Raw genomic sequence first — 19,039 nt, forward strand, 5'->3', positions numbered from 1 at the left:
TGGCTAAATGTAGTTAAATGTGCATTAGGCATTTGTGGCCACACAGAAGAAAAACATGGTTTCTGTAAAAGTTAGCCTGATTAGAAAGTCTGCATTATAATGGCTGTTATTGACCTCAAGCCATTGGGGAAAATCAATGTGAATTCAAGCCGATCATTAGACTATTATAGTCAAAGGTCTCAGTGTTTTAAATGGCGTTGAATGCTGAAATGCCGAAAGGAGAAAATACGCACAAGCAGTTTGTGCAGCATGATGACTTAGTGATTCATTTCTTATGTATGTTTTTTTTTGTCTGCACAGGAGCTGGTGATTCGCTTCCTGAAAAGAGCAGCCAGTAACCTTCAGCAAGACATAAACGTGGTCTTGCCCAGTCGCCAGTTACCACTCCAAGACCGCAGACGCATCCTGTCCCACCAGTTAGGGGAGTTTATCCACTGTTACAACAAGGTATCTATTCCTGGACACTGATTTTACCAAAGAATTACAATTATTACAGATTATGTAAACAAGGGAGAAGTGATGCAGCAGAGTTTATCTGTTGCCATAACTTTCTTTTCAGGAAACTGAATATATGGTGACAAAACAAGAAAAGAGCAAAGAGGGGAATTGTGTTAACCCCAGTGTATTTCAGGAGTACATCACTGCAGCAAGGTTAGTGAATCAGGAAACTCATTTACTATTGTTCAGCTTGGTTCTTTATCGTTCCTGTTATATATGCTACTGAGTGAAGAGTGGTCTCAATCTGCAATATACATTTATCTCTTGTCTTTTTTGTTTGTTTTTTTTTTCTGAACAGTGAAAATGATCTGGAGGAAGTACTGACATTCTACACGCAGAAGACCCAATCAGCCACCATCTTCCTAGGAACAAAAGTCAGGAGTGTTAAGAAAGATATTCATGAAATGAATACCTCAGGTGATTCAGTCAACTATGAGAATTTTTTAGCATGAGTTCCTTCCATGTGTTTTTTCCCCTTTTTCTTATTACTGTAGGTCTGGTTTGTGTTTAATATTTTATCATTCAAGCACAGTAAACAGGAATTGCTTAGATTTGTAAACCCCCCCAAAAAATTAAGGGGAACAACATTGAGTCATCTGGGTCGAAGAAAAGGTCAACTTCAAATAATTAGCGCTCACTGGGAGAAAACAAGTGTGTCTCAGAGCCGAGGAATGGCTAACTGATGATAAAAGAGCTCTGGCTTCTTTCCTTCTTTGAACAGCCCTGCCTGTCGCCAAAGAGGATTCCAGTGCTCCAGAGCCCTCTAAAGGGACTTTCTCCACAGGGAAAACCAGCAGCGACCCAGACATCAAGGCCACTGCGAGTCAGCCTTCTGTCAGTATGTTGTCTGAAGACCAGCAGGAAGCTGCTAGAACCGGTAAAACCCAGCCAGATGTCCAGGCGTCGCAGCACTGCAGCAGCTTTCCACTGACATTAGACTGCACACACATCCATGTGCAGCACTGCTCTTCTGTCCCAGCATCCCTGCCTCTTCACTGTCCACCGCCGCCGCCACCTCCACAACCTCCCTCCTATGTACAGTCCTTGTCGAAGTCTCAGTTCTGTCATTCTGAGACTCTTTCAGACCCTCCAGCATACACCTCAGCCCCCATGGCCACACACTGTCCAAGAGTGGTGTGGACAGCTGTTTCCACTGGCTCTAAGACAGGCTCAACTGGGCCACCGACTCAAGTACTCAGGAGGGTCCGGTCCTTTACTTCAACTTCATCTGCCTGTGGAGCAGCCTCCTCTATCCCAAGTGCCATGCACATCTATAGCCAGAAGCTCTCTAGACCCACATCTGCAGGCCAAGGTAAACTTAGTGTTCCCTGTTGCTTAGTTTCTTATCTTATTCTTTGCTATGTTCTCATATTTGTCTTATGATTTTCTTTTTCAGTTAACAGGAGGAGCAGTTCCAGTAAGCTGAAGTCTAACTCAATTGGAGCATTTAAGGAGTTAAACTCCCTGTCTGCCCAGGCCAAGTCCAACCAGCAGTCCTTCATTTCAGCCCTGCAAAAACTGGCTGACAAGCAGGTCGCTCGTCAGTATGCCAGCTCCAGTCACATCAACCTACTGACACAACATGTGAGTTTATTGTATTTTTAAAACCCATTAACAGCTACACCCATATGGAGTAGAAAGATTCACTGTGTTCGAATAAGGAAAAATGTTGAGTTATTGAGCAACTGTAAACTGATCTGCGTAATGTTTCATGTAAGGAAGAAGACTCTGGCCCCTCTGCAGTAGTCTCTCACTGTGAGGTCTCAGATATTTCCCTTTGTTGATGTGTAAACCTGGCTCTGACCCCATGCTGATTGGCGGCATCTAGCTGCTCATTCATTCAGCAGACCTGTTGGAGCCTGAGGGTCTGCTGCCTCGTACCGCGCACCTTCCTCCTTCAGCTCGCCTGCAGTCTGGTGGGCTAGGGTTGGTGTGGGGGTGGGTCTGGAACTGGGGTTTGAAGCTGGCTGGGCCAAACAGTGGTGAGCCGCATCAAGCCTCAGCTCTGTGTGAGGTCTCATTATCAGATGCACCATGGGGGAGAGATTTCTGTTGATACTTCACAAGCAGCCACTTTCTTGTGGTAATTGATGCTTATAAATAGAGGAATGTGGCAAATTGGCACTGAGCAGGGGAGCGGCAGCTTCGTTGGCTCCTTCACCACCTTCTCCTCTATTCCCCAAAGGTTTGTCATTTGGTGCGAGGAGCCCCGCAACCATTCCTCACTCCTCCTACTCCTCTGCCTTGCTGGATGTTTTTGTGTCAGAGTTTTTTGTGATGGCACCAGACCACACAGACTGCAGGTTTTATGGCTTCCTTTTGACTGTACATTATTCTGTCTATCTGAAAGGTGTTTGCTGTATTTCTTATGAATAGTTAATCCTGGGCATGGCAGCAGTTTGTTTATTCAGAGTAAAACAGTCCAGTGTTTTGCACTTAAAGGCTCAGGGAACATTCACGTTTTTTTTTTTTTACAATTTGAAGTGATTAAATCACTTGCTGAACTAAATGGAGAATGTTGTAAACATGAACAACACCCTGTTGCACTAGCTGACCTCTAAGGTTTTAGTAATTACTCACTGTCATGTTAGGTCACATATATACAAAACAGAAACTGAAATTGAGTAAAACCATGCACAGACATGTGTGCAGATGGTGAGTGCTTCTAGCATGTGTATGTGTGTGTGTGGGTGGGTGGGGGGGGGGTGGCTTATTTCAGTATCCAAGACACTTATTATATAGTATAAGCTTATTGTATGTATGTATATAATAAGGTATTCTTGTCTCAGTGAGATAAGCCTGTGTACATGACCATAGATGATGGGGCATTATGGCAATATATACATTTGACCTTATGTAGTGAAGAACTGTTTATTATTGTACATAATTATTCCAATTTTGATCTATTGGTATGTTGCTGTATGATATATGACATTTCTTCCACAAGCTCACATGTGTGTTTTATTTGCTTGGTTTGTTAGAATACAAACGGTCTACCTTAATAAGTAACTTAAGCCTGGAGCTGGGTAACACCATGCTGACACATTTTTCACGTCATGCAGGCCTTGGCAACATTACAATTTTCCCTTTGGATATTTATTGCTACACAGGAGCAAGTAAAGTAAATAAAACACCACAGTAATATGATTAATTCTAACATTAGATTACAGCAGAGAGCACAGTTCCCAGGGTAGTATGGACCAATACAGAGGTGTAGTTGCTCCAGTGGAATTGATGTGGTTGTATACAGATTTGGCCTGACATGTCATAATAGCTGATTCTATTAGGGATGAAGGAGAGGGAGGGGACCACCTGGATTTAGTGGTGAATGGTGACTAGCTGTGCCATGTGGAGTCTGTATATTTTACACAGCTCCTAGATACAAGAGATGGAGGCGTACAATGTAGGGAGGAACCCAGTGTGAACCCATATTCATCATGAATTTCCATTGCTTTCAACATTGCAGGCACTGGCTCATAGCAAGTGCTATGGACTTACTTAACAACAATTTAGCAACTGAATACCAACATTCTACCAGTGTAATAAGTATAATGAATGTTACATAACATGTCTTTAAAATTGAATAATCACATAAATGCTTCTCCACAGTTGACCAATTTGAACCTGGCGAACAGGATGCTGGACAGAGAGAGCTTCACACTGGACCCTAAGGTGCGGCACACTGCTGTAACAACCCAAGGGCCAGTGAAAGCTGTCCACTCTGGAACAGATGTACCAAGGAGCTCTAGGTGAGTCCAAATAAATGTTCCATAAACGGTGCCCTGGTGCCACAAACCACATAACTGAACCATCCACAGTTCCACTCCTGGCTAAGGGTATTTTGTTGCATATCACACACCTCTCTCTCCCAACACTTCCTGTCTGGGCAAATCCTGTCTCTACCACCAATGTGTAAAATGGCAGAAATATTATTTTTAAGTGTGACTTGTGTGCAGATAAGTTACCATTTTAACTTTTAACTATTATCTATATGAAGATTTTTGATACGCTCTGCAGCAGTCAGTGCATTAATACACATAGGTGCATGGGGACATAAAATCCATGTGAAAATCAGTGTAAACTATTTGCTATTTAAAAGAATTTTTCAGTGTTGACTACAAAAAACTGGAAATGAGTAATGTTAGATAGACTTAATATATGAAAGAGAAAAGTTGGTAATTTCTTTAACATCTTAATATATTTTTATTCTGTGAATATTTTTACAGTTTCCTCTCTTACATTTAGCACACAGCACACCTCTGCTGCCTTATAAGAGCTGCAGTGTTCATTTTGGTCAAATTTCACCATTGTGCTCACGTGTACTATTTATTCGCCCTCCCCTGAGGCAACAGAGAGGGAATAGTGTGTTGAAGTCTCTGTGGGGTTCACTGCCAAGGTAAACAGCATATCTCTCCTCTGAGAGCCTGGAGTTTGAGATGATGTGCTGATGTACACCATCATAGCCACTCCTGTTTTTCAGAATCTGACAAAGAACTTAAAATACTATTGTGGAGTGATTAACTTTAGGTGTTTTTTTTATTCTTTATTGATGCTATGTAGAGTTTGGAGAGACTAATGTATTGAGGTATAAATATTACCCACTGTGGGCACTTTTCTGTGTGTTTAACTATTACAAGTTTTTATACTGTAGACACTTAGATTGTGGTAGCCAATTTGGTCACACTCAATAGAACGTAAAGGCTTTTTAAATGGTCTCTGACAAATTTTTTGATTGAAGATCGTTAGTCTTTGGAAAAGGATTGCAGAGTGCCAACACCCCTGTGGGCAAGCTAGTTCAATACTTTCTTAGAAATGGGCATTTTTTAATTGTGTTCTGCGGAGCTAAGTAGCAGTAGAATTGGCTGCTAAGTGCTGGGACTGTGTGAAGCATGGAGGCGGAGGCGGTGGTGAGGGGGTGCAATGTCAACACCCACCCAGTCTGTCTACTCCAGACTTGCCTCCATTGAAATTCCCCCTTCCTCACCCATACCTCACCCCTCTCACATTGCTCTGCGAAGAGCAGGAAGGAAACATAAGGACAGAATACGATCATGTGATCGTCGTCTACTGTATGGTACTCGACCAGGATGATAAACCGGTGTAAGTCATTGAGAGGTAAGCATCAATAGTCACTCTCCTTTTATTTTTGTTGTGATATGTAGTGACAGTCTCTCAGACAGCTTGGCCCTGATGTTGGACTCTGTTTTTCCAGTCTAGCCCTTCCTTGTGTATTGAGTTGTTAGAGAATTCAAAGAATGTCTGGCCTTTTTTTAAAATGTTTTTATTTCCACAAACAAGAATGAAAATTTTAATGGAATTTATAATTTTATGGCTAGCCGCACCAAGCTCTTCTATATGACACTGATTAACGAGAGACCAGTAATTGAGCTCCCATTTCAATTTAAAGCTGCAGTGCTTTCATGGGATATACGTTTCTTTACTGAATATAGGCATTCCTTTAATAACTTGTAAGGAGAAGGCACATTTTTGTAGAGCCCCATTTTTCAACTTTTCATATTTTAGGTCAATAATTTAAAGAAGTAGAAAATACATAGTAGCTTAGAAAGCTTATTCTAAATCTCTCCACAAAATACAGAGGTCCCTTTATCTTCCCATTTGTCACTGGTTTGTAATACAAACAGCTCTCTTGTGTCCCAGTACTCCCAGCCCTGGGTTTGGCGTTCACCTCTTATTGCAATAAAATGTCTTTAATAAGATATTAGGATAAATTGCCTTGATTTCGCCTCTGTGCTGTTTCTTATAACACAGAATTTCCTGAGTCTCTCCCGCCTTACACTTGGGCTGGTGGTTAGTGCCAAACATACTGAAACTGTTAAGCGCACTGGCTGTTTAAGCAACCACAGGGGTGAAGTATGATGGCTTTCAAAGAGTAGTATGGCTCTTTGAAGTTCTGCTGCCAGGATCTACCAGGTATGCTGCATCAGCACTCTGAGGGCTGCTGCTTCACTTCACTGCACTAACAACCAAGTACCTTTGAGCTGTATTGCCCATCTTCATACACCCACAGTTCATTTCACTATTATTAGCACTGTTGAACCTCCTGCTACAATCATGATGAAGTTCATTCAGTGGACTTGTAAACTGATGTGAGCTGTCTTAAACAGTCAGACAACAGACAGAAATTCAGACAAGTCAAGGCGGCGACCTCAAATGCTAACAGACAGTTTGTTGTGTTTAGTCTCACACAGCCAAGTTGCACTCATCATTTTAAAAAGTTGGCAAGTTTACTTTTGTTTATTTGTTGAGTAAGTAGTCCATGTATATTCTTGGTGCTTTAGTTTCACTAGTACCAGTTCTGTTTTGAGTTTGTGGTGGTGCTCCAGGTTTGCCTTGTATTACGTCAGCAGCAGGTCACTGTTGGTCCTTAACCACTTGTATTAGTCATGTGAACATTAATGTGTTTTGAGCTGTGCTAGCATCCTGTGCCGCCTACGAATAACCCTGAATCTATTATCTCTGCAATGTTACGTTCACTCCAGCACTGTGAACTGAGAAATACCACAACTTTGCTTATGCAAGGTATTTTTAGTTCTCTTCGATACTTTGTCAGATCGTTGTTTGACTTGGTCAAATTTTGGTAGGACATACCATTCCAAAGGATTTTATGACAGCCCATTTGCTGAACCAACAACCCAGCTAATCAGAAAAGCTCTGGTGAAAATGTAAAACGTCTTTGATGGGAGAAAAAATCCCACAAAAATTGGTGTGATTTCTCTTACTTTGAATTTAAACGAAGAGACGGTTTTATTCACAATGATTGCAACCAGATGTGGTAATTGGATGGAGGAGGACCCTTAAGGTAAGACCTAGTGATATTCCAGCGACTGGATTTTAGATACATATATTCTTGTAGCAGTACCAAATCCCACAATGTGCCATATTATATGTATGTTACCCTTTTCGCAGACCTGATAAATCGGACATTGGATGAGGATCGGATTGGGGATTCCAAAGTAATGTCTTTGTAATTACTTGCTACTTTAAAATCAGCGATTTGCACCATTAAAACATGAGGCTAGTAAAAAATTTAGTAATGGGTGAATTGCAAAGAAACATCTGTAATGCCATCTAGCCAAAAGCTACGATAAAGAGTAAGTCACTCTGTAAACTTTTCACTTTTTAGTACCACTCAATATTTTTATATTCAAAAATGTCAGAATTGAGAATCATACACTATTTTACTTTTTTTCCCTCACCAAAACATTAGCAACCCTGTCCCCACCCCTCCCACAAGAAATCCCCACTACTAATTTAATTTAAGGAATATTCTGTTGTCATGTTTTTACAAAAAAACATGATAAACAAAAATTGATTAATGATTGGAAATACCCCAGCACTCCTGGAGTACTATTTACACTGACCAGCCAGGCCTTTGAGATACTGTGGAATGATGTCAGCTCAGTTCAGACTGTCCATTTTCCCACATTCACAGTGAGTTAGATTGATGCCGCACATGTGTTCAACGTGCACTGCTGTGTTGTTCTATGGTAAGTTAAACCATAGAGCATATTAGAGGATAGTGAGCACAGTGTAAGCTTAAGTCCGGCAGAGAGGGAAGTCCCAGATAGCTGAAGCTCCACACATGTGCTGGACTAGTGATGAGAAACTCAGATGTAAAACTATTCTTCTTTCAGATTTTTTTTTTTTCACTGAACTCTGGTTTCTCCTAGTATTAAATTCACAGTGATCTGTAGTATTTTTTGTGTGGTGTTGTGTTGACAAGCCTTGTCTGAAAAGAGCTCTCCTTAGGGTCTTACAACAACATTGCACTCAAGGAAAGCATATGCTCTTAACCTGAGAAATAATCTGTTTTGGAGCATGTGCTAATAAAATGGTAGCTCGGAAGGTCCCTGTGGTCCAGTGTGCAAACTGCAGCCAAGTTAAAGGAAATGACTGCTGTAAACAAAGAGCGAGTTCTTGGTTTGTCTCTTGGCGTTGTAGAATCTCTGGTCTTGTGAGGTTCACAGACAAGCCTTTGTTTCCAGAAGCTAAAAAAACTAAACTGGCCCATGGTCACTCCAGTTGTTTTTGCAATGTATGTGCCATTATGTGAAGTGAGAAATGCATGGGCGGACAGCATGTTTCAGATCCCTTGTGTCTTTGTCTGGCCACACAGGAATATTTTTTCACTTGAGTTATAGAAGATTATTATCCCACAGTGCGCATTGTTGTTCAAGACTAATTGAATTCTAATTTTAGAGCTTATCATAGTTTGGCTCTAAAAATATTGAATCTATTGTTTTCTTTTACTCTAGACCAATGGACAAATGTTGCAAATAATGGGAGGAATTTCCAAGACCTTTTTTGTCATTAAGACCCCCAGAGATCCTATTTCTTCAACTGTACTTGCATCTCCCCATTTTTTTTTTCTATCATCTTTTTCCTTGCAGCTCCCAGTAGTGCTCTTTATGGCATTATTTTTGGCTGAGGTGATGCATATACAACAACACACCAGACTCCACATAGACTCAATTTAAGCGTTTCTGAAAAGAGGCCGGTCACCTCATTGCTTTAGCAGGCTACAAAAAGGGGAAAAAAATGGCTGAAACAGGCTTAGTCTAATGACAGATAATCCAGTTACAAACTCATGGAGCTCGTCAAAAGGTTTGCTTTCCAGGCTGTGGCTTTATGATGTGAATGGAACATGAAGCTTGGGGAGCACTGAGGCATAGAGGAAAGGTTTTAGTCCAGGCTGTGTTTGCCACAGGCTTGCCCTCTACTTTGACTCTGATTTGCACACTTTGACTTGAGGCTTCTGTGGGCCCAGTAGCCACCTACTGAGATGCTGTGAGCTGTCTTTACTTTTCTACTTTTTGCTGGTGGTATTGCAACTTAATATGTGGTGGAAAATTGAGGAGCTAATTAGCTACTGCCACATCTCTTCCTTGGCAAATTGTAAAATAACTGAGGTGGTAGCAAAGACTGTGCTCTTATTATGGCTCACTATTGAGCCACTGAAGATTGCACCTTCCTATATCCTAGATAATTATTAGCTGTTAAGACAGGTACGTCTTTAAATCAATTCTAGGTTAAGTTGAAAGATAAAGATAAACACACTGTGGAGTGTATTCATTTTATGATGTTTTTTTGTTGCACTACTTTCTCCCCCTGCTTCTTCCTCTTCTTTTTGTTGTCGACCCAAAGGTAAATGTTTTTGGCCTATAGCAGAATTGTCATATATTAGCTTTAGCTTACTTAAAAAAATCCAGTATCATTGTAGGAATTATACATATTCACTTCCTTATTTAAGAGTTAGAGGCAAATATAAAGCCACAGTCTGGATCTGGTTAGCTTAGCTTAGCATAAAGACTGGAAACTGTGGGAAGTAGCTAGCTTGGCTCTGTTCAAAGCTAACATTTTTCTGGAGGTGCTGGTCGGCAGGTGACTAAGCATATTTCCAAAATGTTTTTTCTTCTGCGTTGTGGAGGGTTTTCCAACACGAGGTAAAACCTTAAACTATTCAGTGTCTGTCAGAGAGCAAATTCAAAACCACAGAGCTGAATTTTTGACTCTACACCGATGGTATTGATATCTAAGGAACACTGATTAGAATATCTGTCAGAGAAAGTGGGTGTTAATAATCGCTACCCTTTCACTCATTTCCGTTCTTTTCTTCTGTCCAAGCCACAGGCCATTGAAGAATGATGGACTTTGGGACGGGCAGATACAAAATGCCTATAGCTTGGTGACAGGAGTGAACCCACAGCAGTGTTACCAGCCCACCCAAGGAAGTTACCAGCTTCAGTTTGCTATACAGCAATTACAACAGCAGAGTCTTCAGTCTCGACAATTGCTGGACCAGAGCCATTGCAGACACCAGGTACCTATTTATTCTGGTTTGTTTTCAGATAAATATGACAATTAAATCATTGTATGTATCATTAGTAAATGTTTAGAGAGAGCTGGTAGAGGTTACCTTATCGATAAGAACACAGTATCTCCAGAATTATGGGTTTGAACATCCCTTTGTGGAATAATGTTTCTCTACTCACTACTACCCTGGATGTTTAGTGGCTGTGACAGTATAATATAGTATTTCTTATGATTTGTTCCAATAAAATGCTTAGGCTTTTTAGTTTCATTAGATTAGGATTAAGTAAAATGGTTAAACAGAAAGTGGGTTGTTCAGCTTCGTTTGCCTCTGTTTCTCTGAGTGACATGTGTGAGAACTATTGAGTTATAACTCAGGAAAACCCTCATATTTGTGTCTGCACAGAATATTCCCTAACCTAAGCACAATGCTGTCCAAAATAGTCTAAAACACACCCACATAAGAAGGAAAACGTTCATGTTAGCATTTACAAAGCTATTCTGAGAATCTGTTTCCAAACCACTTAACAAAATGGTGTTTGGTGGGAACATCATACTCAACAGAAGCTCATTCCTGGAGATCCAAGCATTACTCTCTACCTCAAGAATACGTTGTTTGGCTGAGTGATCCAGTTGGTTTATATTGGAAGGTGAGTAATCAAGGAACCCTGCCCATGAGGGCACTAGAAAGGTCCCAGTACAGAGTCCATTATGAGTTCAAGTCTTAGGTTAGCTCAGTCATTACAGTTCATATCAGATTTGAGCTCCTTTTGTGTTTCTATTACAACACAAATAATATTTTGAGATATGATTTTCTCAGCAGTAGTAATGTAGCTACAATAAACCTTTTAGCCATGCCTGACTTCCCATGACAGATGTGTTATGGCTGTTTTTAGAAGGAGATTAGAAAGGTAGAGAGGTCTTGGTCATTTTGCACAGAGTAATTTTAATGTTTAGGGAACAAAGATAGCCTTGTCTTCTTGTGCAGGACCTGAACAGGAAGAGTGCATTCATCCATTTGAGGATTTTGTAGAGTCTATATAGGGATGGAGATAAATGGAGATAGGAGAGTTCCATCGGACAGCTTTCAGGGTGGAATGATTGGATGCACTCAATTTTTTCCAAACTAGTTATACAGTTTCTCTCACGTCACTGTTTTTTCATCATCTTGGTTGGGCCTTAATTAATGCAGTTGAGGTGATATTTCTCTTGGCTTGGCCTGGAAACCTGACCCAAGGCACTTTGTGAAAATGATCCCTTGCCTTTCCTCTGTTCCCATTTTGTCTCATAGTTTGAACACAGATGACCAAGTTTCCTTTATTTATTTCTTTTCCTTTATTGTCCTTCAAGCATATGGAGGCCTTTTTCTTACAGTGTGAAACTGTTTGTGTCATTGTTGTTCATCCCTTGCAAACTGCAGTTATATGAATGCTGACTGGGTATGGCTGTCTCACTTGTTTGTTCTGTACATGGGTGCCAGCCTATAATGTGTACGACTATATAATCTTTTTTTTTACATTAGACACATAATTTCAGACTCAGGATGAAGTCATTTAAATCTTTGACTTCACTCTGTAGTACTATGAGAGAAGGTCTTTGGTCTATTTGATACAAATGCACTTTAAATGTGTAAATTCACCTTGCTGGCTTTTCAGAGCTCGTGGGAATATTCATTGATGATTTTGGAGTAACTGAAGAGACAAAAGGAAGTGCTTTGTAGAGTGTGAGTGCCCATGTACATACTGTCTATGTGTATGAGTGTGTACTTCTGTATGAGAGAAAAAGACAAGGGGTTGCTTTGCCGCTCCAGTCCACGTTCCAGTTACTGGGTGCAGACTGCTCGGCTCCTCCACAGGCTTGGCCCCAGGCCACCTGGCAGCCAAAGAAAGGTGCCCTTCCTGGCCCTGCTCAAACTGAATTGCGACCATAGGCCTTGCAACCTGGAAACTCAGCTTCTCATTTATCAACACAGAAATTACATCAGATATTCCCTGTCACACTGCCGGCCCTTTGAACGGCTGCACTGTGAAGCTGGAAAACCATTAGCTTGTTAGATAGCCGTATAAAGCTGGAAAGAAAATAGCAAAGACATGAGATGTGGAAGGAATGTATGCAAAGCATTCCTCTGTACTGCAAAGACAGGGTGAAATGTGGCTCTTAAATATTATGTCAGAAAGAAAACAGTATTTTCCCCCTTCCCAAGCCTTTGAAGAGATCTTGTATAAACAAATAAATAATGTGAAGAATTTGCTTTTCAGTTTTGCCAACTGCAAAAAATGTTGAGCTTGTTTTGATACTAGATGGCATTTCATTAATATCTGCACTAATTCATGTCAAGCACTTTGATATTTCACCTTAATGACCAGAGGCCACATTTTTTTTCCCATGACTAACCCATTCCAAATGTGAGTACACTTCCTTATTCCTCTTTTGGAATTGGATTTGATTTTACACAGTATTATCTTAAATAGTACATACATGAAATATAATACCCACAGTGCACAAGCATACAGATTAGCTAAAGTAGGATCTTATATAAAATACTAAATGGAAAAATAGCATGCAGTAAACACAATCTTTTCATGACATTGCAGACATGCAAAGAGTATAGTATGCTACACTGCAAACTCAAATGATAATTGGTTATCATAGGTTTTCCATGCTGTATCACAGATACTGCATTTACTACAATTTAAATATTAAAAATATGCTGATCTCAGATCTTTTTAAGGCCATTAAAATTGTTGCACCTGCTTTCAATAACTCTTGTCAGGAAGCCGTTCTTAATCTATATACATTGAAAACATCTGGATTCAGAACAGCTTTATCTTTTGTATCTTGGCTGTTGTCATGAGCGAGTTTAAAATTTGAGGCGAATACAATTTAGTAGATTCAATTTTATAGAGATGTAATGAAAGTCAGCTAGTCATGTATTCAGTTCCAATATTTCTGGTCTATGGAGTTTACAAAGTAAAATTCCAGTCAAAAGTTGTGGTACACCTTTTTATTCAATGGTTTTTCTTTTCTATTATTTGTTCCATTGCCCATTAATACTGAAGACATGAAAACTATAAAATACCATATTATGAAATTATGTAAAAAACAAAGCAAAATGTGTTTTAAGTTTTAGATTCTTCAAAGTATCCACCTTTTGCGTTGCACACCCCTGGCATCCTCTCAACCAGCTGCATGAGGTTGTCACCTGGAATGCTTTTCCAACAGCCTTGAAGGAGTTCCCACATATGCTGAGCACTTGTTGGCTGTTTTTGCTTCGCTCTGCAGTCCGACTCATCCAAGAGCATTTCATTTGGGTCAGGTGATTGTGGAGGCCAAGTCATCTGTGGGAACTGCTCTAAAGGTGCTTGGACCACAGTCTCTCTGCAACCACCAGCATTGGTCCAATGTCATTTTTTGGTCACCAGCTCTAGAAGTAATAACTGTATCGTTAAAGTTATTAGAGTTCAAATTAGTTTAAGCTATTGAGATTTGTTTCACACACTTTATTTAGAGTGTATTTTGAGTTTTGTCCAGTTACTGGACAAAGATGGAAGTAGACCAAGTCTCTGTGTTGCCTTTTAGAACAAGTTTTCTGAAAGTTTTAAAAGTAATTTAATAATTTTTTTATGATACTAACATTAAATAACAGTTTTCTTTCTTATCTCTTAGGCTCAATTTCCAGACCAGACAAGTGCTCCATACACGCAGGCAACCACAAACTCATCCAGCTGCCCTCCATCCAGCTTTCATGTTCACAGCCATGGGCACAGCCACACGCAGGCGTGCGTTTGTCCTGTTCTTGCCCCGAAGCCACCCTGCAGTGCTCGTGAAGGAATGATGAGGAAAACGGCAACAAAGCGCCTCATCAAGTGGGTTCAGCCTTTTAACCGAATCAATGATCCATGTTACTTAAATCCCCTATAGCTGGAAGTTTAACAGATTCATAGCACATTAAGGGATTGCAGTGGGGCGGCAATGATTTACCATCTTGTGGACAGGGTTCAAGGGATCGGTGAGTTCAACAGAACACGGCTAATGCTAATGAGAGTTAAAATGTGTGTGTAGTGGAGTGCTCCCACTCTGCTGGCCATAGGGTGTATCTACTAGTTCAGTAAACAACCTCATCACAGGCCTGATTTCTGCCTGAACCGTAAACAGAATGTGGTTCAGTGGAAGGGCCCGGGCTCCGAGCGCCGTTTAAATCCTGTTTGGTTTGGAGATAAGCTGAAGAGCACAGAAGGGAAAATAAAAGGAAAGAAATGAAACTGGGCTGAACTGCCAGCTATTTCCCTCACTTTTTTATCACTCTATTACTGCAAAATCCGGCCAAATTACACAACAACAGCAAACCTATGTGAGTGCAGCTGATTGTGTGTTTAAAGTATGCTATTGCAGTGGTAAAGACCTCTTCGCACTTGGTTAATGTGAACAAGGAAAGGACACAATTGGATTACAACAGATTCGAAGAAATGTTTGATTCTTATATTGAATCCATACAGTATGTGCATTGTCCACTATCTGACTCTCAATTTTTCTCTAAGACTTTAGTTCAGTGCAGCCTTACAGGCCTGCTGACACCCTAAGCAGTTAAGACTTGATGTATTTTGAAGTAGAAGGCAGCACTGAGCAAACCCTTACTTTGCTGACGTGTTACATTCAATCATCTAACTTGACAGGACAAACTGTGCCTGGCAAGTGAAGAGTCAAGAGGGCAAGGGTGCAGTGTTGGTGTTGTAGAATAAGTTAGGACAGCCGGGTAGGTGCCGTGTTTGTTCCTGTGCGTGTGTGTGCGCACTCGTGCGTGCCTGTGTGTCTGTCTTCCTGGCAGTGGCTGTGTTTACCCTCTGCATGTGGAATTCCAGAGCCCCCTCACACTCTCCTCTATCCTGCATTTTTGTGGTCAAACAGTGTGACAGGCAAGAGTGTGGGAAAAACGGAAGCTTCAGGACCAAAAATGCACCGATGGAAACAATGAAAAGAAAGAATAAAGAGAGAGGAAAAGAAAGAATGACAGAGAAAAGTAAACCCTGTCCAGGAGAACGGAGATGATTGTTTGCAGAAAATGGTGGGATAATAAGTTGCTTCCCTTTATTTTCAGCACTCGTTTTAGGGGCAACTCAATACCTCTGTTACTGAGGCACATCTGAAATGCATCCCAGTGTGGGCCTAAGCTCCTCCAACTTATAATAGAATCACTGTGCTGGCTGTGGGCACACAGTTCAAGGGCACCCGACCCTCCAAACACCTTCCTCTAACCAGCTATTCAACTGTAAACTGTTGTGTGATAGAAATGTAGTACTAATCTCACCTCTTTCCTCTGACCACTGACAGTAGTTAGTTGAATTTATTAATGACATTTGTTTTTTGGTCTTGTTAAGGAAAGGAAATGAAGTGAAAAATTTTGTTGATGCAGCCAAAATGTTTTCTCTGTTTTTAAAGCCTGAAACATAAAATGTGTGCTGTCAACATCGTCTGAGTGACTAGTTTGAATTTTGTTTTAATATTCTTTTAACTGAAGATGAAGCTCAACTAACATGCAGCGTACTTGTTTGAAGCAAATATGCTTCATGTTGGTATCACACTCAGCAGGGCAGGGCTCTCTGGTCTATCAACATAGCACAGCTGCCAACTCAAGGGGCTGCAAGGACTCAAAGGGGTATGACTTCAGTGAAGGCTTTGAAAGGAGCAATTTGTAACACAAATAAATGAGCCTGTTTGGTATTTTGTTTGCAGGGTTTGGCTAGTTGCAGCTGTAACTACGGAAACCCAGGCTGTCGTGTGGCATTACTAATAGGGTGACAATTACAGCAGCACCATTAATGTCAGCCTCACTGCTGCTTTCACTCCCTATTAATCAGAAACAACAGTAGTTATTTTCACAGGGTATTGTATACACTCAGAAGCCGCCAAAAGTGTGTTTATGGTTAAACTTTATCCCCTTTGGTCAGTCTGAGTTCCATTAAGACATACTAGCTACCTGAGGGCACAAAAAGTAAAGCTATGTTTACATAAGTGCTTCAGCTCTCCGTGAGTAATGTGACATTTTCAACATTATGCTTATATATAATCCGCATGTACTGCAAGTCCAGATTCACTTCTCACCTACAGTGTTTCTGGCTATTGCCTGGCTCTTCAAGTGACGGAGTGAGTGACTGTTGACAAAGAAAGTGATGTGAAGAACCCTGAGGTCAAGTTTTTTTTTTTTTCCTTCTCAATATGAAAGGGGTTGCTTCCTGACTAAGTACGCCATGCTTAAAGTGGTCTAGTTCTATTTGCGGTTGTGTAATGGTATGAAAGAACAACTGTGCAGCCCCTTACAAGGAGGCAGTGTGTACCCTCATTACCTTGTTAATGCTCTTTTGGCAAACTGCTGTTATGGGGTGAGAGGTTAATACCAGCTAAGCTTTATTTATTGTTCCTCCTAAAAATGCTTAACAGATTTAATGTATAAGGTTACAGACATGTCTGCTCCTAGTCTATGCTTCAACAGTTCTTTTAATGGTTTTCTCCGTGAAAACACTGCATTTGCTGTGATTATGTGAAAAGGGCTATGTTATATGTTATCTATGATCTCCAGTCTTCTGAATGAAGCTGTGTGAGATAAATATACTACTATCATACATACTGTACTGCTGTGTTCACTATGCACCCTATAGGAAAGCCTGTGTATGTGCTTTTCTGTCTTTAGCCATTGTTTGCAATTCCACATAGTCAGTAATCAGCACAATAATCCTGCTAACATGAAAATTACATCACTCAGGACAAGGAGCAGGAATTTGCCCTCTTCTTGTCACAATAGCTTGTGAGAGGCACTCAGTAAATACTTCACCCCCACTAGTCTCCAATGGCTGCACACATTATTTTGACTAAAATTGACTGAATGGCTCATCAAACATCGTACACACAGGAGCTCAAACAACCACAAGTTGTCAGAAAGAGTTATCTTTATATGTTTGTTTGGAATTTTGGCTCAAAGTAGAACAGTGAGATGAATCTGAGCGTGTCCTAACCACTTGGTCCAGGAGTTGAGAGAGGAGCATGGCTTTTTGAATACAGTTTGTCACTATTTAACCCCTCAGGGAAGGATCTTTTTGGGTCTTTGTAGACACTAATCTTATGTCTCATTAACAGGCAGACATCTTCAGAGAGTACAGCCAGTGGAACCGTGTCCAGCACCCAGCACATGGTCTACAATGCCATCTGCGGTAAAACAGGTGGGTCATATGCTACAGTATGTTATCGTACTGTAACTTGGCCTGTTGGTGCTGTAATCCTTAGACAGGGGGGAGGTACATGCTCTCTATAGCAGTGTCAGTGATTACAGCCAGACATAGTGGACATTCCCCATGGAGGACTGATAAACACCACTGGATATTTTTATCCTGCTCATGCTTGCTCAGTGGTGTGCAGGATGTGTACATATATTTTGCACACTGTATCCTACAGGATAAAATCAGGGTAGTGATAGTCTGCCAGCTGAAACTCTGTAGAAGTTGGATGATGCAGGAAGACCAACCATTAAGTAAATCTACTACAGAATCACTTCAAATAAAGAAAATCCAACTTTTACAGTATCCCAGTTGGATCCCAGTGAAATAACCTCAGGGAAATGTTCCCAAAAGAATATGGCTGAGCTGAAGTAGTTCTTTGATGAAGAATGGTCCAAAATTCCTCCTGAACATTGTGCTGCTCTGATTCACAGCTACTGGAAGTGCTTGTTTGAGGTTATGCCTGCCAAAGGCGGTTCTTCCACATATTAAATTCAAGGGTTCACTTACGTGACACCCATGTTTAATGGGTGTTTGCAAAAGATTATAATTGTTGTGTGTTATTCGCCTAAGCACATTGTGATTGATTAAACTAGATGAAGATCAAGTCACGTTTTATAATGAATTTTCTGGGCAATTCCAGAGGGTTCACAAACATTTTCCTCCCAAAACCACGCTGTCATAATGATATCTCTTTAAACTAATGCAACTAATTACAATCTTGTTATAAGAATCCAAGTCAGGTTTTATTGCTTGTTATCTTGTTATACCTGTATTCTTTTTTCTAGTAGTGTAGTAATATGCTGTGCGATTATATAGCCTGCATGTGTCCAAAAGTTGTGGTCAGATTATTGCTGTAGGATAAAGAGGCATAACAGTGATGACATCTCTTTTGTAATGAGAACCAGTGGTGGGAAGGGTTTGGGTATTCCCATCTGTTGGCCATTCCTGTGTGGTTGTAATTACTGTCCATCCGCCAAAAGCTCTGTCCAGTTGTACCTCAGAAATCACACCAAGAGAATGAAAATGTAGCTCAGCCTCTTTTTTTTTTTTTTTTTGTGGCTTTGTGGGCACATTCACTCGCATGTGCCCTGTCATCCTGCCCTCTTTCCACAACTCTTTCCATCCAGAGCGAAGTGTTGAGCTTACTGCAGTAACAGTGATATTAAGCAGTTTGCACTTTTGCACACATCTGTTTGTCTGATCAAGAGCCTTTTCCATAGACCTACTATACATAAACATTAGCAAATCATAACGTTCATCGCATCATGCGAGTGTCACGGTCGAGCCAACCCAGAGATAGGTTTGTTGGAAAAAATACAGTAGCCATGCACCACCCAGCCCTGCCCCAAAATCATGCGTGTGTGTCTGTGTCCGCAACATTTCTTTTCATTCTCTCTCTTGCCCCCAAACTATGAAGGCTGGCTTAGGTTAACAAACATCTT

The 19,039-nt window shown here is 40.7% G+C and overlaps 1 protein-coding gene across 6 annotated transcripts in view; it reads left to right on the plus strand.

The window, feature by feature from the left end:
• ttll5 (tubulin tyrosine ligase-like family, member 5) overlaps positions 1 to 19,039 on the plus strand; it is a 44,959-nt gene that overhangs the window by 23,184 nt on the left and 2,736 nt on the right. For 3 of the 6 annotated variants that reach the window (XM_026300474.2, XM_026300466.2, XM_026300498.1), the window contains 9 exons: positions 301 to 447; positions 560 to 651; positions 797 to 915; positions 1,220 to 1,810; positions 1,895 to 2,082; positions 4,108 to 4,247; positions 10,144 to 10,339; positions 13,996 to 14,195; positions 17,458 to 17,540. In XM_026300474.2, the coding sequence (XP_026156259.1) occupies positions 301 to 447; positions 560 to 651; positions 797 to 915; positions 1,220 to 1,810; positions 1,895 to 2,082; positions 4,108 to 4,247; positions 10,144 to 10,339; positions 13,996 to 14,195; positions 17,458 to 17,540 (1,756 nt within the window). Of the gene's footprint in view, positions 1 to 300; positions 448 to 559; positions 652 to 796; positions 916 to 1,219; positions 1,811 to 1,894; positions 2,083 to 2,683; positions 2,802 to 4,107; positions 4,248 to 10,143; positions 10,340 to 13,995; positions 14,196 to 17,457; positions 17,541 to 19,039 lie in introns of those variants that run through there. The other 3 variants (XM_026300480.2, XM_026300489.2, XM_026300507.2) reach the window with 3 other exon arrangements.

Source organism: Mastacembelus armatus, chromosome 22 (assembly GCF_900324485.2).
Source record: "Mastacembelus armatus chromosome 22, fMasArm1.2, whole genome shotgun sequence".
Lineage (NCBI taxonomy): Eukaryota > Metazoa > Chordata > Actinopteri > Synbranchiformes > Mastacembelidae > Mastacembelus > Mastacembelus armatus.